The following is a 19885-nucleotide window of genomic DNA, read 5'->3' as shown; positions in this document are numbered from 1 at the left end:
GGGGTAACATCTCACAGCAAGAACTGGCAAATCTGGTGCAGTCCATGAGGAGGAGATGCACTGCAGTACTTAATGCAGCTGGTGGCCACACCAGATACTGACTGTTACTTTTGATTTTGAGCCCACCTTTGTTCAGGGACACATTATTCCATTTCTGTTAGTCACAAGTCTGTGGAACTGGTTCAGTTTATGTCTCAGTTTGTCACGACTTCCGCCGGTGTCTCTCCTTGTTCGAACGGCGTTCGGTGGTCGACGTCACCGGCCTTCTAGCCATCACCGATCCACTTTTCATTTTCCATTTGTTTTGTCTTTGTTTTTTACACACCTGGTTTCAATTCCCCCATTACATGTTCATTATATAACCCTCTGGTTTCCCCCATGTTTGTGTGTTTATTTTTTTGTAAGGCTGTATCTGACGGCTGGTATATTGTTACCGGGTTTTGTTATTACGCCTGTATATTTCGTGGTACCAGTATTTTTCCAGCACCATAGTATTGTGTTTATACTGGTGTTTTCTTGAATTAAATACCTTGTCCACGCATCTCAGCTCTCCTGCGCCTGACTCCTTTCACCAGTTACCCACAGCCTTGACACAGTTGTTGAATCTTGTTATGTTCATACAAATATTTACACATGTTAAGTTTGCTGAAAATAAACGCAGTTGACAGTGAGAAGATGTTTCTTTTTTTGCTGAGTTTATTTTACATTGGTTATTAAAAAACTGACTGTAAATGTACTATGGCAATGCAGTTTTATGAGTGCTGGTCTCCTCCAAAGAGCACTCCCTAACTGCAAACAAATTATCATCACTGTTGTCTTTCTGTCAGACCAACGTGTCAGGACCCGGTGCGAGAAACAGTCACTAATAATCGTCAGAACCCAGAAGATGAGGCAGACACAGCAGTACTAGAGATGGTGGTTTAATTAAAGAACAAAATCTTCAGGCAAAGAAACTAAATCCACAATGTCCAAAAATAAAGCCAAAAGGCACAAAATGGAAATCCTCCAAAATACAAAAGAAACTCCACAAAGTGGTAAAAAACAGCAGGGAAAAACAAACCTCAAAAGACTACTCAAATAATACACAAGAACTAAACCAGAGAACCTCTGGAAAATCCAACAAGAGAAATATCTGAATAAAACAAGGCTTGGGCTGGGGCTGGGTGCTAACTTACAAACACTGAGCAAGGAACTGAGGAACACACAGGGTTTAAATACTAACAAGGGAATGACCTACAGGTGCAAACAATAATAAGAGCAAGAAAAACAAAAGGTACAAAAAAGGTGCAATGGGGACATCTAGGGACCAAAACCCGAACAGTCTTGGCCAAAACCTGACAGAATCCCCCTCCTAGGAACGGCTCCTGACGTTCCTACCAGCCTTCTCAGGGTGGAGGGTCCTGAACTGACGAATGAGGTCAGGGTCCAGTATGTCCTTGGCAGGAACCCAGGAGCGCTCCTCGGGACCGTAGCCTTCCCAGTCCACCAGATACTGCCAGGACCGCTGCACCCGGCGGGAATCCAGTATCCGGTGGACGGTATAAGCCGACTGGCCACCGATGACACGGGGCGGAGGGGGAGGTCTGCCTGCCGGGATATGGGGAGAAAAAACAACAGGTTTTAATAAAGAAATGTGAAATGTTGGATTGATCTTAAGGGATCTGGGTAAGTGCAGGCGAAAAGTAACGGGATTGACTCTCCTGGCAATCTTAAAGGGACCGATGAACCTCTGGGACAGCTTGCGAGACTCCACCCGTAGTGGTAAATTCTTAGTTGAGAGCCATACTCTCTGGCCGGGGTACAGGGTAGGACCGGGACGGCGACGTCTGTTGGCTTGTCGTTGGTACTGCTGAGAGGAACGCAGAAGATTAAGACGTGCCTTCTTCCACGTAAGCCGACAGCGTCTGATGAACCTCGAGGCTGAAGGCACTCTGACTTCTGCCTCCTGGTCCGGGAACAATAGAGGCGCATAGCCAAACTGACACTCATGCGGGGATATACCAGTGGAGGAGGAGCACAAGGTGTTGTGCGCGTACTCGGCCCAAACAATGAATGATGACCATGTGGACGGGTTGTTGGAAACCATGCATCTGAGGGTGGTTTCCAGCTCCTGATTCATCCTCTCAGTTTGGCCATTGGACTCCGGATGGTACCCTGAAGATAAACTGGCCGTGGCCCCTATGAGTTGGCAGAAAGCCTTCCAAAACCTTGAGGCGAACTGGGGACCTCTGTCGGAAACCATATCTTGCGGAATCCCAAAGACTCGGAACACATGGTTAATCACCAACTCAGCTGTTTCCTTGGCAGAAGGTAATTTGGTCAAGGGAACAAACCTGGCCGCCTTAGAAAACCTGTCGATGATGACTAGGATCGTAGTATTACCATGGGACGGAGGAAGGCCAGTAATAAAGTCCAACGAGATATGGGACCAGGGTCGGTGGGGAATAGATAGAGGGTGAAGGAGTCCTTGAGGGCGGAGGTGAGAAGATTTGCCCTGGCAGCACACGGAACAGGCCTTGACGAAAGTGGCAACGTCTTCTTTTATGGTGGGCCACCAGAACTTACGCTGGATGAACTCCAAGGTGCGACCTACGCCCGGGTGACAGGTGAGGCGAGAGGAGTGCCCCCACAGAAGGACTTGGGACCTTGCTGCCTTGGGAACAAACAACCGATTAGCAGGACCTCCTCCAGGGCCCGGTTCGATGGCTTGAGCTTGTTTCACGGTATCCTCCACTTGCCACGAGATCGGAGCCACGATCTTAGCGGCCGGAAGGACAGTCATGTCAGTATCTTCTCGAATGGCAGGAGAGTAGATTCGTGACAAGGCGTCCGGTTTGAGATTCTTCGACCCGGGTCTATAGGTGAGGATAAACTGAAATCGGCTGAAGAAAAGAGACCATCGAGCTTGTCTGGAGTTCAACCGCTTCGCCTGCTGGATATACTCCAGATTTTTGTGGTCCGTATGCACTTGAAACGGTTGAGAAGCCCCCTCGAGCCAGTGTCTCCATTCCTTCAATGCCATCTTAACCGCTAGGAGTTCACGATCCCCCACATCGTAATTCCTCTCGGCCGGGGTAAGCCGGTGAGAGAAGAAGGCGCAAGGATGAAGCTTCTTGTCTTCACCCCTCTGAGACAGGACAGCTCCAACCCCAACCTCTGATGCGTCTACCTCCACCACAAAAGGTTCATCCGCCGTTGGTAGTGTCAGGATGGGAGCAGAGAGGATGCGCTGCTTGAGTCCTTGGAAGGCCGTCTCAGCTTCTCTTCCCCACAGAAACCTTGTGTTGCCACCCTTGGTTACAGCTGAGAGAGGGGCTGCCACCGAGCTGAAGTTCTTGATGAACTTGCGGTAAAAGTTGGTGAAGCCCAGGAAACGCTGAACTTCCTTAACGGACTTGGGGGTGGGCCAATCCGCTACCGCCCCTACCTTCTTGGGGTCCATCTGGACTCGACCGGGTTCCACTATAAATCCCAGGAATTGTACTCGAGAGGAATGGAATTCACACTTCTCCGGCTTAACGTACAAATGGCTGTCTAGGAGGCGTTTGAGCACTTGTCTGACATGCTTAGTGTGTTCTTGAAGGGAGCTCGAAAAGATGAGGATGTCATCCAAGTAAACAAACACGAAGATGTTAAGCATATCCCTAAGCACATCGTTTATGAGCGCTTGGAACACAGCCGGAGCGTTGGTCAGGCCGAAGGGCATCACCGAGTATTCGTAGTGACCAGTAGGCGTGTTGAAAGCGGTCTTCCACTCGTCCCCGGGTTTGATCCGCACAAGATGGTATGCGTTCCGCAGGTCAAGCTTAGTGAAGACAACTGCTTCCTGGAGCAGCTCAAAGGCTGTAGCCATAAGGGGTAGCGGGTAGCGGTTACGGACGGTTATGGCATTGAGTCCCCGGTAGTCGATGCAAGGTCGTAATCCACCGTCTTTCTTGGCCACAAAGAAAAACCCTGCTCCCGCCGGCGAGGTAGATGGACGCATGAGGCCTGCTGCCAGAGCGTCCTTGATGTAGGTATCCATAGCAGCTCGTTCGGGAGGAGAAAGGGAAAAGATCCGACCCCTGGGAGGGCAGGTCCCCGGAAACAGGTCGATGGTGCAATCGTAAGGTCTATGGGGTGGTAGTTTGGTGGCCCTCTGTTTGCTAAATACCAGTTTGAGGTCATGGTAACACTCGGGAACTCGGGACAGGTCGATGGATTCTAGAGACTCGGAAGGGGAACTCGGGGAACTCGGGAAGATACAAGTGGCTTGGCACGTAGGACCCCACTGCTTGATAGTGCCCACAGACCAGTCGATGTGAGGGTTATGGCTGTGAAGCCAGGGATAACCAAGGACGAGAGGGAACTCGGAACAGGAGATCAGATGAAAGTTCATCACTTCCTGGTGTTGGGAAACTGAAAGTCGCAAGGGGGTAGTGGCACGAGTAACAAGTCCAGATCCCAAAGGGCTTCTATCCAACGTAGTAACCCTTATGGGGTCACTCAGAGGTTCAGAAGGAACGCCATTCTCTTTCGCCCAGACCCCATCCATGAAGTTACCTGCGGCTCCAGAGTCTACCAAGGCTTGAAGAGAAAACTCGTGGTCGTCCCAGGAAAGGGTAACTGGAATGAGCAGGCGGGAGTTGGATGGATGGGAGGAGGTTATGTTTCCCGTTACAGTCCTCCCAGGCCTGCACGGGAGAGTGCGTTTCCCTGGAGCCCGGGACACGTGGAGCGGAAATGGCCCGGTTTGCCGCAATATAGACAGCATCGCTCCCTCATCCGGCGGTCTCTCTCAGCCTGGGAGATGCGTCCAACCTGCATGGGTTCTGGTGGAGCCAGCGAGGATAAAGGTGGAGACTCGGAGCTGGAACCGATAGGAGCTAGGGTGAGCGGTCTACGGTTGAGTTCTCTCTCTCTCAGACGCTGGTCTATGCGTGAAGCCAACTTGATAAGGGACTCGAGGTTGTCCGGTGGTTCCCGAGTGGCCAGTTCATCTTGGATGGTGTCAGAAAGACCCTTCAAAAAACACACTGTGAGCGCCTCGTCGTTCCAGCCACTTGCTGCTGCCACAGTGCGGAACTGGATGGCATAGTCCGTCACGCTGCGCCGACCTTGGCGGAGAGTCAGGAGCTGTTTGGCTGAGTCAGGGCCGTTGGTAGGACCTTGAAACACTCGCTTGAATTCTTCAGCAAAGGTAGAGTAGCTGGCACAGCAGGGACTTTGGGCATCCCACACAGCAGTAGCCCAGGCTAGGGCCTTTTCCGACAGCAGGGTGATGATATATGCTATCTTGGACCGGTCGGTGGGAAACGACGATGGTTGCAGCTCAAAGGAGAGAGAACATTGGGTGAAAAACCCCTTACAAACACTCGGATCCCCTGAGAACCGTTGGGGAGGCGGCAGACGAGGTTCAGCCAGGGGGTTAACTGCCAGGGGCACTTGAATCGGATGAACTGGAGCAGAAGCGGTTGCCGGGGAAAGTCGATCCGAAATCTGCTTTATGGAAGTCAGCATCTCTGACAGAAGTTGAGAATGTCTAGCCATTAAGGCCTCTTGCTGAACCAGAGCAGCTTCGTGGCGTTGGACAGTCCCCTCGTGGTGGGACAGCATGGAAAAAAAATCCTGGGTACTGGCTGCCTCTGGGTTCATTATAATGGCTCAGTGTTTCTGTCAGGACCCGGTGCGAGAAACAGTCACTAATAATCGTCAGAACCCAGAAGATGAGGCAGACACAGCAGTACTAGAGATGGTGGTTTAATTAAAGAACAAAATCTTCAGGCAAAGAAACTAAATCCACAATGTCCAAAAATAAAGCCAAAAGGCACAAAATGGAAATCCTCCAAAATACAAAAGAAACTCCACAAAGTGGTAAAAAACAGCAGGGAAAAACAAACCTCAAAAGACTACTCAAATAATACACAAGAACTAAACCAGAGAACCTCTGGAAAATCCAACAAGAGAAATATCTGAATAAAACAAGGCTTGGGCTGGGGCTGGGTGCTAACTTACAAACACTGAGCAAGGAACTGAGGAACACACAGGGTTTAAATACTAACAAGGGAATGACCTACAGGTGCAAACAATAATAAGAGCAAGAAAAACAAAAGGTACAAAAAAGGTGCAATGGGGACATCTAGGGACCAAAACCCGAACAGTCTTGGCCAAAACCTGACACAACGGGGAACTGAGGGGAGACGGACGTGCGGGAGTTTCCAATGAGTTCCCGAAGTGAAGTCCTTTTGACATGTAAAAATTTGAATTCTAGGAGTTCCTAGAGAAGCTTTTTCCACCCATGATCATCCCCGAATGGTTAGAGGTAAACAAGACCCTTACTCCCTGTTATAGTAAACTTCTTGACTACACACTGAAGAGTGTTGATGATGTGTTCTATCTGGGTGGGTGACATTTGTTTAGGAACTAAAACAAATTAGCCAAAAGACCTACAGACTGTATTTACATATGTAAACAACATTTGTGTCCTGTTTGTATTGTTACTGTAACCCACCTACCTTTAAATCAAGCATATGTTATAATGAACAAGACCAGCAAGTAGCCAATACCAGCCATCTCTGTGTGTGTGTGTGTGTGTGTGTGTGCCTATGCATGTTTGTGTGTGTCTAACACAGTTCCGTGTTGTTTTGACTGGCGAGGCTCCATGTTTACCAGGCCCTACATACACATTGGTGTTCCTGCCATTAGGGTCTTTCTGCTGACTGCCTCAGAATCCCATTCTTCTTTAGGGTTCACTGCCTCTGCCAGGCTAAAGCATGCGCTATCAAAACAAACTCTGTTTTCCCGACTCGGGGGCCACAGCCCCCCACTGTGACCCATAATGGTAGCTTGGCTATGTGAAAAGTAGGTCATGTATCCACGTCTGCTGCACAACCAGGTCTGTGCTGAATGCATTCAATACATACTTTACCCAGCAGGCAAGATTGTAATCTGGTAATGTCATAACATCCTTTCTACCAGGTTTACTGACTGGGTATATTCTAGTCTCAAGTAGAAATCCAGACTGGCTTCATAAGAAGAGGTGTGAAGAAGAGAGTACACTCACCTAGAGCAATTACCATCAAAATCGCTGGTACTCCGAAGGCAAGAGCATAGCAGTCACCACCAAAACACTGCACATCTCCTGCAAGTGTAAGAACACACATACAGTACAGTTAAGACGTGCTGTCTATGCAGCAGCCATATGCAATGTCAGAGGCCAAAGCCCTCACTATTAAGGTTAGGATTAAGGTTAATGTTGACACAAACCTCGCAATATTGGTGTGATGAGTGTCGATAAGACACTCCCACCATTGATGGACATGTAGAAAATGGAGAAGAATTTCCTCCTTTCATTTGTCTGAGGTGAGAGGGGAGAAAACCAATGATGGTGAACACTGTTTAATATCAGAAAATCTATTTAGATTAGTTATTTTATCACTCCTGTGTTCCAATGGCACGTTGTGTTAGCTAATCCAAGTTTATCATTTTAAAAGGCTAATTGATCATTAGAAATGCTTTTGCAATTATGTTAGCACAGCTGAAAACTGCTGTGCTTATTAAAGAAGCAATAAAACTGGCCTTCTTTAGACTAGTTGAATATCTGGAGCATCAGCATTTGTGGGTTCGATTACAGGCTCAAAATGGCTAGAAACAAAGAACTTTCTTCTGAAACTTGTCAGTCTATTCTTGTTCTGAGAAATGAAGGCTATTCCATGCCAGAAATTGCCAAGAAACGGAAGATCTCGTACAACGCTGTGTACTACTCCCTTCACAGAACAGCGCAAATTGGCTCTAACCAGAATAGAAAGAGGAGTGGGAGGCCCCGGTGCACAACTGAGCAAGAGGACAAGTACATTAGAGTGTCTAGTTTGAGAAACAGACTCCTCAAAAGTCCTCAACTGGCAGCTTCATTAAATAGTACCCGCAAAACACCAGTCTCAACGTCAACAGTGAAGAGGCGACTCCAGGATGCTGGCCTTCTAGGCATGTTTTTTTTACATTTAGCTTGACATTAAATTGCTTCACCAATCAGTGCGGATAGAACTGCTTGCTTTGGAGCGGGTAAGTGATTTAATCTGTATAGGAAAGTCATTTGCCGTAACAGCATAGTTTCAATCATATTGAAAGAAAAACACACACTGTGTTGCCAGTCACAGAGTAGGGCGTGAGATGCTACTGACATTTTGCGAGCGGCTTCTATGGTGGAACGTCTTTGATCTTCAGAATTGGTTTAACGTTGGACCAGAGCAAACATTAGCTCTGGTCCATAAGCTAACAAGCTTCAGAGGGGAAGGGCAGCCAACACATAAACACATACCCACTGGCAAAGATTTCCAGCTGGCAGCAATACAATTAAAATCCCATTTTACCTTTTGTAGTTAATAAATCCACTGTGAAACGTGATAACTATAGTATCCTTAACTAGCATTGAAAAAGCTAATCTATTCTTTTAGACAGCTCTTCCTCATTTATGGATCATGCTTGTAATGTTGTCAGTAGGCTACAAAGTAACCTATGCTTCAGAGGGGAGGGGCAGCCTACACATAAACGCATACCCACTGGCAAAGATTTCCAGCAGCAGGAAGATGCTGGAATAAGTTTCTGAGTGACAGGGTGAGGGTTTTGCATAGGCTTTTTGTTGTAATTTTTGTGGCACTGGAAAAAAATGCCCGGAATGTAAAATAACGTTATTTACCAGTTCCCATGCTTTTAAAATAAAGTTTCTGTTTCGGAACAGTATAGGTCACTTCCGTTTCCGGTTTGGGTTCTGTTCCTCAAATAATTTCGTTATTTTCAATTTTTTTGGTTCTGTTCCCTGAAAAGTTCCAACCCTTGTATAAATGTTGGATATAATAGTCTCTTACATGCTCTTCATCAAACTGGTCACCTCCGAATGCTGCTACACAGGGTTTGATACCTCCTGTACCAAAGGCTATGAGGATCAGACCCACCATAGACAGTACTCTAGAACACACACACACATACACATACAGAGCACAGCGTTAGATGTCAGATTGGTCAACACATTAACAGGGCAACATTTCTCGCTCTTAACCAATCAGTGATCAACTACTCACATGTGTATGGTTGAGTCCCCCACACTCGGTATGGCCCCAACAGACTTGACGATGTGACCGAGCACATAGACAACAGAGAGGTAGACAATGGTCCTGTGGATGACATGACACACAGTAGGTACTTTCACAATTAGCTTAGAATAGAAAAGAATAGAATACTTGAAACCACAATAGATCAAACAGAGTATATTTCCCTTTAAGGGATGAAAAGACCACCAAAAACCCTGAAATTTCCATCCCTACCTATAACATTTTCCGACAAGATAGAACTGCCAAAGGGGGTTGAGTTGCAATCTACTGCAGAGATAGCCTGCAGAGTTCTGTCTTACTATCCAGGTCTGTGCCCAAACAATTTGAGCTTCTACTTTGAAAAATCCACCTTTCCAGAAACAAGTCTCTCACCGTTGCCGCTTGCTATAGACCACCTTCTGGCCCCAGCTGTGCCCTGGACACCATATGTGAATTGATTGCTCCCCATCTATCTTCAGAGCTCGTGCTGTTAGGTGACCTAAACTGGGACATGTTAACACCCCAGCCATCCTACAATCTAAGCTTGATGCCCTCAATCTCACACAAATTATCAATGAACCTACCAGGTACAACCCCAAATTTGTAAACATGGGCACCCTCATCAATATCATCCTAACCAAACTGCCCTCCAAATACACCTCTGCTGTCTTCAACCAGGATCTCAGCGATCATTGCCTGTGTCCGTAATGGGTCTGGGGTCAAACAACCACCCCTCATCACTGTCAAACGCTCCCTAAAACACTTCAGCGAGCAGGCCTTTTTAATCAACCTGGGCCAGGTATCCTGGAAGGATATTGACCTCATTCCGTCAGTAGAGGATGACTGGTTATTCTTTAAAATTGCTTCCCTCACCATCTTAAATAAGCATGCCCCATTCAAAAAATGTAGAACCAGGAACAGATATAGCCCTTGGTTCACTCCAGACCTGACTGCCCTTGACCAGCACAAAAACATCCTGTGGCGTACTGCATTAGCATCGAATAGCCCCCGCGATATGAAACTTTTCAGGGAGTTTAGGAACCAATATACTCAGGCAGTTATGAAAGCAAAGGCTAGCTTTTTCAAACAGAAATGTGCATCCTGTAGTACAAATTCCAAAAGGTTCTGGGACACTGTAAATTCCATGGAAAATAAGAGCACCTCCTCCCAGCTGCCCACTGCACTGAGGCTAGGAAACACTGTCACCACCGATAAATACACGATAATTGAGAATTTCAATAAGCATTTTTATACGGCTGGCCATGCTTTCCACCTGGCTACCCCTACCACGGTCAATAGCCCTGCAACCCCCACAGCAACTTGCTCAATCCTCCCCCATTTCTCCTTCAACCAAATCCAGATAGCTGATGATCTGAAAGAGCTGCAAAATCTGGACCCCTACAAATCAGCCGGGCTAGACAATCTGGACCCTCTCTTTCTAAAATGATCCGCCGAAATTGTTGCAACCCCTATTACTAGCCTGTTCAACCTCTCTTTCGTGTCGTCTGAGATCCCAAAAGATTGGAAAGCTGCCGCGGTCATCCCCCTCTACAAAAGGGGGAGACACTCTAGACCCAAACTGCTACAGACCTATATCTATCCTACCCTGCCTGTCTAAGGTCTTCGAAAGCCAAGTTAACAAACAGATCACCGACCATTTCAAATCCCACCGTACCTTCTCCGCTATGCAATCTGGTTTCAGAGCTGGTCATGGGTGCACCTCAGCCATGTTCAAAGTCCTAAACGATATCAAACCGCCATCAATAAGAGACAATACTGTGCAGCTGTATTTGGCGACCTGGCCAAGGCTTTCGACTCTGTCAGTGACCACTTATCGGCAGACTCAACAGCCTTGGTTTCTCAAATGACTGCCTCGCCTGGTTCTCCAACTGCTTCTCAGACAGAGTTCAGTGTGTCAAATCGGAGGGCCTGTTGTCCGGACCTCTGGCAGTCTCTATGGGGGTGCCACAGAGTTCAGTTCTCGGGCCGACTATGTTCTCTGTATACATCAATGATGTCGCTCTTGTTGCTGGTGAGTCTCTGATCCACGTCTACGCAGACGACACCATTCTGTATACTTCTGGCCCTTCTTTGGACACTGTGTTAAGTAACCTCCAGATGAGCTTCAACGCCATACAACTCTCCTTCCGTGGCCTCTAACTGCTCTTAAATACAAGTAAAACTAAATGCATGCTCTTCAACCGATCGCTGCCTGCACCTGCCCGCCCGTCCAGCATCACTACTCTGGGCGGTTCTGACTTAGAATATGTGGACAACTACAAATACCTAGGTGTCTGGTTAGACTGTAAACTCTCCTTCCAGACTCACATTAAGCATCTCCAATCCAAAATTAAATCTATAATCGGCTTTCGCAACAAAGCATCCTTCACTCATGCTGCCAAACATACCCTCGTAAAACTGACTATCCTGCCGATCCTTGACTTCGGCGATGTAATTTACAAAATAGCCTCCAACACTCTACTCAGCAAATTGGATGCAGTCTATCACAGTGCCATCCTTTTTGTCACCAAAGCTCCATATACTACCCACCATTGCTACCTGTATGCTCTCGTTGGCTGGCCCTCGCTTCATATTCGTCGCCAAACCCACTGGTTCCAGGTCATCTATAAGTCTTTGTTAGGTAAAGCCCCGCCTTATCTCAGCTCACTGGTCACCATAGCAGCACCCACCCGTAGCACGCGCTCCAGCAGGTATATTTCACTGGTCACCCCTAAAGCCAATTCCTACTTTGGCCTCCTTTCCTTCCAGTTCTCTGCTGCCAATGACTGGAACGAACTGCAAAAATCACTGAAGCTGGAGACTCATATCTCCCTCACTAACTTTAAGCACCAGCTGTGAGAGCAGCTCACAGATCATTGTACCTGTACATAGCCCATCTGTAAATAGCCCATCCAATTACCTCATCCCAATACTGTTATTTATTTATATATTTTTTTTTTTGCTCCTTTGCAACCCAGTATCTCTACTTGCACATTCATCTTCTGCACATCTATCACTCCAGTGTTTAATTGCTAAATTGTAATAATTTCGCCACTGTGGCCTATTTATTGCCTTACCTCCCTTATCTTACATCATTTGCACACACTGTATGTAGACTTTTTCTATTGTGTTATTGACTGTATGTTTGTTTATTCCATGTGTAACTCTGTGTTGTTGTTTGTGTCGCACTGCTTTGCTTTATCTTGGCCAGGTCGAAGTTGTAAATGAGAACTTGTTCTCAACTAGCCTACCTGGTTAAATAAGGGTGAAATTAAAAAGTGGCTTCTACATCTAACTCACTTGAACTTGCCCAGCCAGGAGTCAGCGATGAGGGCCCCCAGCACAGGGGTGAAGTAGCAGAGGCTGGAGAAGGCATGGTACACTGCTGTGGACAGGTTCTGGTCCCAATGCAGGTAGTTGATGAAGTACAGTGTCAGCACCGCTACAAAGAAACACAGTAAGCACTAGGTCAGGGATCAGAGTTTTGCAATATCATAATGTGGCTAAACTTTTTTCAGTTTTGTTTGCTATAATATGTATATATTTACTTATTTTCAATTAGCGTACAATACAACTCACCAAATACAACTTTGAGACCCACTATCTCACTGACTACTACAATGTATTTTTTATATGTGAGACTACATAAACTCTTTACTACTGAAAATAAGGAAACACACTTAAAACCTTTTAAACATTAAGTCCCCTATTTAGGAGACTTTCGTTATAATGTAATTGTTTTATCAAGGCATATCAAGGTTATTGGCTTATTAATCAACTTCTGTTACAGTGGGTTTTCAGCGACAACGAATTTGACTGCTTCAATTAATTTAGCCTCAAATTACTCTGGGGTATCCGGTCACATATCCACAGCCGTTGGAGACATGGGAGTACCATCGTAACGCTCATTCACTGATTGGACTGTCTGTCAATTTGTGTCGGAACGGTACATCTCAGGCACATAAGCTGCATATAGATGCAAAACTGAGTCTACTGGAGCGTTAGAAAGTAGTTCCATCGTTCTATGACAAACACACAACGATTTATATAGAATTACATTTTTAAAATTGAACAGTTTGAAGATGTGAAACAAAACCACTTTGTTCACCACAGAGGGACAAACTTAATAATCGATGAAAGATGAGATCGTGATGAATCAGTAGAGTTGCTGGCCAACTCTGGTACGTTCACAGGGAGAGAGACTACAACAAATGAGAGCAGTCCACCAGGAAATGAGTCAGATTTTCCCTAACCACTAGTTACAGTTGAAGTTGGAAGTTTACAGACACTTAGGTTGGAGTCATTAAAACTCGTTTTTCAACCACTCCACAAATTTCTTGTTAACAAACTATAGTTTAGGCAAGTCGGTTAGGACATCTACTTTGTGCATGACACAAGTGATTCTTCCAACAATTGTTTAGAGACAGATTATTTCACTTATAATTTACTGTATCACAATTCCAGTGGGTCAGAAGTTTACATACACTAAGTTGACTGTGCCTTTAAACAGCTTAGAAAATTCCAGAAAATGATGTCATGGCTATAGAAGCTTCTGATAGGCTAATTGACATAATTTGAGTCAATTGGAGGTGTACCTGTGGATGTATTTCAAGGCCTACCTTCAAACTAAGTATAAACACCATGGGACCACGCAGCCGTCATACCGCTCAGGAAGGAGACGCGTTCTGTCTCCTAGAGATAAACGTACTTTGGTGCGAAAAGTGCAAATCAATCCCAGAACAACAGCAAAGGACCTTGTGAAGATGCTGGAGGAAACAGGTACAAAAGTATCTATATCCACAGTAAAAAGAGTCCTATATCGACATAACCTGAAACGCTGCACAGCAAGGAAGAAGCCACTGCTCCAAAACCGCTATAAAAAAGCCAGACTGCGGTTTGCAACTGCACATGGGGACAAAGATCATACTTTTTGGAGAACTTTCCTCTGGTCTGATGAAACAAAAATAGAACTGTTTGGCCATAATGACCATCGTTATGTTTGGAGGACAAAGGGGGAGGCTTGCAAACCAAAGAACACCATCCCAACCATGAAGCACAGGGGTAGCAGCATCATCTTGTCGGGGTGCTTTGCTGCAGGAGGGACTGGTGCACTACACAAAATAGATGGCATCATGGGGCAGGAAAATTACGTGGATATATTGAAGCAACATCTCAAGACATCAGTTAGCAAGTTAAAGCTTGGTCGCAAATGGGTCTTCCAAATGGACATTGACCCCAAGCATACTTCCAAAGTTGTGGCAAAATGGCTTAAGGACAACAAAGTCAAGGTATTGGAGTGGCCATCACAAAGCCCTGACCTCAATCCTATAGAACATTTGTGAGCAGAACTGAAAAAGTTGGTGCGAGCAAGGAGGCCTACCATCCTGACTCAGTTACACCATCTCTGTCAGGAGGAAAGGTCAAAAATTCACCCAACATATTGTGGGAAGCTTGTGGAAGGCTACCCAAAACGTTTGACCCAAGTTAAACAATTTTAAGGCAATGCTACCAAATACTAATTGAGAGTATGTTAACTTCTGACCCACTGGGAATGTGATGAAAGAAATAAAAGCTCAAATAAATCATTCTCTCTACTATTATTCTGACATTTCACATTCTTAAAATAAAATGGTTATCCTAACTGACCTAAGACAGGGAATTTTTACTAGGATTAAATGTCAGGAAATGTGAAAAACTGAGTTTAAATGTATTTGGCTAAGGTGTATGTAAACTTCCGACTTCAACTGTATATAAAACATTATTAGGCAGCTCAAATCTTATAGCATGTCAATTGTAAATGTTCATAGCATGACATTTGAAAATGAAATCTATGATGTGAGCTTTCTAACAGTGTAAGGCATTACAACCTACTGTTCATGGCACTCTCAAGAAGATATGTTTTATATGCCCATCCACATAACATTGACGTTCAACGGGTGGCACCCTTTTCCCTATATAGTGCACTACTTATTAATACACTACATAAGCAATAGGGTGTCATTTGGGACGCATATATCTCGTTTTTCTTTAAGTGTGTTTCACAGGAGAGGATGTAAGTCAGACATTCAGACAGTCAGAAAGTCAGACAGTCAGACAGGGGGTTCTAGATCAAGTGAAATTAAGTTCAGGTCTGAGGCCAAAATGGATACATAGTGTGGTCCCTCTGTCAAAATGGCCTCATTGACTTATTGCATTTGACATGGGCGATTGCTGCTTCTCATGACCAGGGCCATGCACAGACATGCTCAAAATAACAAAGGACAAATGTCAGATCCAACTTAAAATGTGGATGCCTGCCCGGCACCCTACCCACCACCTACAGCCAGTGGCCACTGCATGCAAGTCAAACGAGTGTGCTCTTGGGGCGGAGGAGGCGATTCAAGAGCTTATGAAAGTATCTAGCTTGATGTGCAATTTGTTACATTTAAAATGAAAAGAGACTCAAAATAAAATGTAAAAGTACGTAATAACACTTTTTTTTAATCCATGAAGCTGCGAGGGCACTTTCATAGGAGGACAAAAGGCAGGTGCTCAGGCACTGGTTGAGCCCCAGTGGCAGCCACTGATTGGCTGAATACTGGACTTTTCTTTGAGAAGATATATCAAGTGATCTGTGCATTTGAACAACAGCATAAATACACCTACTTCAACCGAATGACCGCTGCTGCACATGCTGCCACTGTTTTGAACAGATTAGATTATACTATTTAGAATGAGCAGCTAGCTCACGTCACAAACGAATAAGTGCACCAGGAAGAACACAACAAGCATTATTTACCTGGGGATATCTAGCTAACATAATGTCACAAAGCATGATGCACTAGCCAGGTAACTTTCATTCTGAAATAACTTCATATTTCTGAGTTAATCAGATATCAGTTTAGAAAGACTTGAAATTGGCATGGGAGCTAACTAGCTAGCAAGTTACTATCAGCTATAGCTAGCTAGCTGCTTATCAAAGTTAGATAACTAGTTAATTTGACCAAAACATCTACCAAACTATTTCTCAATATTTCTCAAAATGACTGTAGCTGGCTAATTCATTTGATTATGCTTTGTGATACAGTTGTATACTGTTTTAGTCCACACAACATGTTGCCCTGTCACTTACAGTAGAACCTGATGAACAACATGGGAAAAAATAAAATTGGTCATGCTTTTTTGTGTTACAAGATCCGCTATGAGAATGTTCTAGCTAGTGTATCCCTGTCCTTCGACACTTGCTGGATGTAGTTTTCCAGTTTATCAGGCCCCAGGCTACCAGGACTGTTATGATTATTTATTTACATGTTAATTACAATTAGCTTTTTGCTTTAGGGCCATCTGTACCTGATAGAGCAGATCTAGTCTCACATGTAAGCCGTCTGATGCAAGAGAATCATTGGGAGGGAGACTAGAGCAGAACCAGAAGTTCTGACTGAACAGACGCACATTTGAGGGCCCAAGAATGGTCCATTTACTTTTTGCTGTTATAATTTATGCTCCTGCGAATTCATTGGGTCAGTTCCCCCTCATAGCAAATAGGTGGTAAAACAATCCATGTTCGCATGCGCCCACAGAGGTAGAGCTGCTTCTGCTGGCAGTTACTGAGGGGCAGAGTAGTAACTGAACAGCTTGTTTTGAACAATATATTTTTGAAACATGAAAATGTACACATTTACCACACTTTTATGAAGATTTAAAACATAATCCATGAATTATATATATTTTATTTACACTGAACAAAAATATAAGTGCAACATGTAAAGTGTTGGTCTTATGTTTCATGAGCTGAAATAAGATCCCAGAAATGTTTCATACGCACAAAAATATTATTTCTCTCAAATGATATCCCTGTTAGTGAGCATTTCTCATTTGCCAAGATAATCCATCCACCTGACAGGTGTGGCATATCAAGAAGCTGGCCTACATACTCACCAGAAATGTCACCCATTGAGCATGTTTGGGATGCTCTGGATCGACATGAATGATAGTGTGTTCCAGTTCCCACCAATATCCAGCAACTTCGCACAGACATTGAAGAGGAGTGGGACAACATTCCACAGGCCACAATCAACAGCCTAATCAGCTCTATGCGAAGATGTGTCGCGCTGCATGAGGCAAATGGTGGTCACACCAGATACTGACTGGTTTTCTGATCCACGCCTTACCTTTTTTGAATGTATCTGTGACCAACAGATGCATATCTGTATTCCCAGTTAAGTGAAATCCATAGATTAGACCTAATTAATGTATTTCAATTGACTTATTTACTTATATGAACTTATATGTTACATTTATATTTTTGTTCAGTATAATTAAACATATTTTCACAGGTTCACTGGTTAGGTAACGTAAACTCACGTAAACTCGTACATCGCCTTGGTCCGTACAATTGCCCTTATTTTAGCGCCCCAAAAACGTAATACTTCCAGATCAACTGTAATGTCAATACCATTGTAAAGCACAATTTCTCCCCTTTCCAACATTATCAATTACATGACCTAAACGCTGCCCGTTTCTGCATAATTCAAGCAGGCAATGAGCCCCGTCGGGTCTTTTTAAAAATGGCGGGTGGGGAAGTGAAACTAATGCGTGACAGTGAGAAGGAGAGGTTGTGTGGGAAAATTTCTTTTTTTCACTCAATCTGTCCAACTTATCACCTTATCGCCTCTAAAATGTAAATAAAACACTATAAAGATTTATATAATGTGTCATTACATACCTATTTGAAGGTTTGTGTCGAATTTGAATCGGGTTTTTAGGGCGGTGCTAAAGTGATCTTAGAAGTAAACAGCGGCTTTGAGAATGATGAACGCATGCAACGATGACGCAAAAAATGACTAGGTATCCCCCCTTACCCCCGTCACTGTCCATTTCTTGTTTTTAAACGGTGAGAGAAGTGCTACACCTGGTGGAGAGAGATTGTAATTCAGAAATAGTTGCTTTATGCGTGCTGTACGTTACGACATGACACGTCACGATGTAACGGAGGGTCCGTTTTTTCAACTTTTCTCCAATACTATAGAGCCATTACCATGTCGATCAACGCTTGAATAGAAACCCCCGATTTTGAAGTTAACACAGTCGCTACAGTACCATTAGTTTTCTTTGTAGCCTCGTTCGAATGTTGCGGTTGCGCACATTTGTACGGAATGGGGTGAGTTTACCTTAGGACACAATATATATTTTAGATAGGAACAACAGTAGTGATACATACTCTCAATCTGAAGTGATATTAATCCATAAATACAGAGCACAAGTAAAACCCTTTTTAAATAAACTTTTAAGGTAGTAAGAAAATAAACATTTACTTAATATTTTAATAAACCACCTGCTAGCAAATCACCTGCTAGCAATAGCTAGAGTGACATTGTAGTGCAGTGACCAACGGTGCTAGTTAGCTCGTCAATAACACGGCTAGCTAAGCCAGCAAAAACTTGGTTAACTTGCAGAAATATGTCTCAAATACATTTACGGCAAAATAAATATATACATAGTCACATTCGTTATTGACTTCAGGATATATGAACCTGTTTTCCAAAGACACTATTGTGTTATACAGTTTTAAACAGTTTTTATATACAGAGGAAGGAGACACAAAACTGCACTCAGAATATCTCTCTCACACTGAAGAGCAGGCAGACCAACTTCCCAAATAGAGGAGAAGCACTCAAAACCCACTAGTTGTTCTTTCAAAGAAAATAATACAAAAATGGTAAGTCTGAAGACCTCTCGTATTACCAACCTTACTACAATGGCAGCAAATAAGGAAACTTGATTTATGGTGAATGGTTTTATGCAGCGTTCTTTGATGTTTATGCAGCGTTCTTTGATGTCTACATTGCGCGCGAGGTTGATGGAAACTCTACATTTTCACTTTGTCACATGTGCACTTGCCTGCTCATGTCGCTTGTTTGTGTCTTTGTTAGGTTACCTATCTTTCAAGCCATTGTAGGAGAACCATTCTTAGTAATGTTCTTAGTTAGGTTCTTACTTAGGAGAACCATTCTTTCTTATATTCTTAGTTAGGTTCTTAGTTAGGAGAAACATTCTTAACTATAGGTTACTATACCTTTCATGCCATAGTAGGAGAAGCGTTCACAGAACTCATTCACCACTATAAAGGAGATGCTGACAGGGTAGTTGGTCCCACATAGTTTCTGAGAAGAAAGGAGAAAGAGAGACAGGGACAGAGAGAGGGGAGAAGGGAGAGAGAAAGAGACCGAGAGAGAAAATCAGAGAGAGCGAGGGAGAGAAAAAAGAGAGAGGGTACATAAAGACTGTATGCACAGTTCACTGGAGTAGCCAATATCCATTCTAACTACAATCAGTTAAACAATACAATTATGACATTGTCCATTCATGGTACAAAGAAATGACAAGTACTACTAAGGTCTGAAGAAGAAAAAATTTAAGTTGAAATGTTGCTCAACTAAGAAACCCAGAAAACTAAGATGCCACTTTCCAAGAATCATCCAATCGATATCCATTGTGCCTGTTCAAGGCACTTTCCAAAGACAGGACCATGGATATAGTGCAATGAAACATGAAAGTAGAGAAATGTTAAAAATTACCGGTGATTTGCTTGTCTTTCCATTTTCTTGAATTTTCAACTCATGTTCTGTAAGGAAATCCCAAAAGAATTTAACATTGGAAGTATACTGTATCTACATTTAAAGTAACTTTCCAGTGTTTCCAGATTTCTATGAAATAATACCTATAATTAATTACAATATGAGTGAAATCGTTTTCCTTCCAATTTAAATTTAAATTAAGTATGATAAAAAAGCAGGTTTTCTGTGTTGGAATTGTGTGGGTATACCCCAACAACAGAATGG

At 44.0% G+C, this 19885-nt stretch overlaps 1 protein-coding gene across 1 annotated transcript in view; it reads right to left on the bottom strand.

Moving 5' to 3' along the window:
• The window catches only part of LOC139546672 (solute carrier family 15 member 2-like), a 31025-nt gene that overhangs the window by 10027 nt on the left and 1113 nt on the right, over nucleotides 1-19885 (bottom strand). The window contains exons 2-8 of the mRNA XM_071355322.1: nucleotides 19622-19668; nucleotides 19120-19207; nucleotides 12366-12507; nucleotides 9057-9149; nucleotides 8844-8943; nucleotides 7246-7336; nucleotides 7043-7120 (exon numbers count right to left, since the gene is read on the bottom strand). Of these exons, the coding sequence (XP_071211423.1) occupies nucleotides 7043-7120; nucleotides 7246-7336; nucleotides 8844-8943; nucleotides 9057-9149; nucleotides 12366-12507; nucleotides 19120-19207; nucleotides 19622-19668 (639 nt within the window). The remainder of the gene's footprint in view (nucleotides 1-7042; nucleotides 7121-7245; nucleotides 7337-8843; nucleotides 8944-9056; nucleotides 9150-12365; nucleotides 12508-19119; nucleotides 19208-19621; nucleotides 19669-19885) is intronic.

Source organism: Salvelinus alpinus, chromosome 20 (genome assembly GCF_045679555.1).
Source record: "Salvelinus alpinus chromosome 20, SLU_Salpinus.1, whole genome shotgun sequence".
Lineage (NCBI taxonomy): Eukaryota > Metazoa > Chordata > Actinopteri > Salmoniformes > Salmonidae > Salvelinus > Salvelinus alpinus.
The sequence above is the reverse complement of the archived record's forward strand: the minus strand, read 5'-3'. Positions and strand labels throughout refer to the sequence as shown.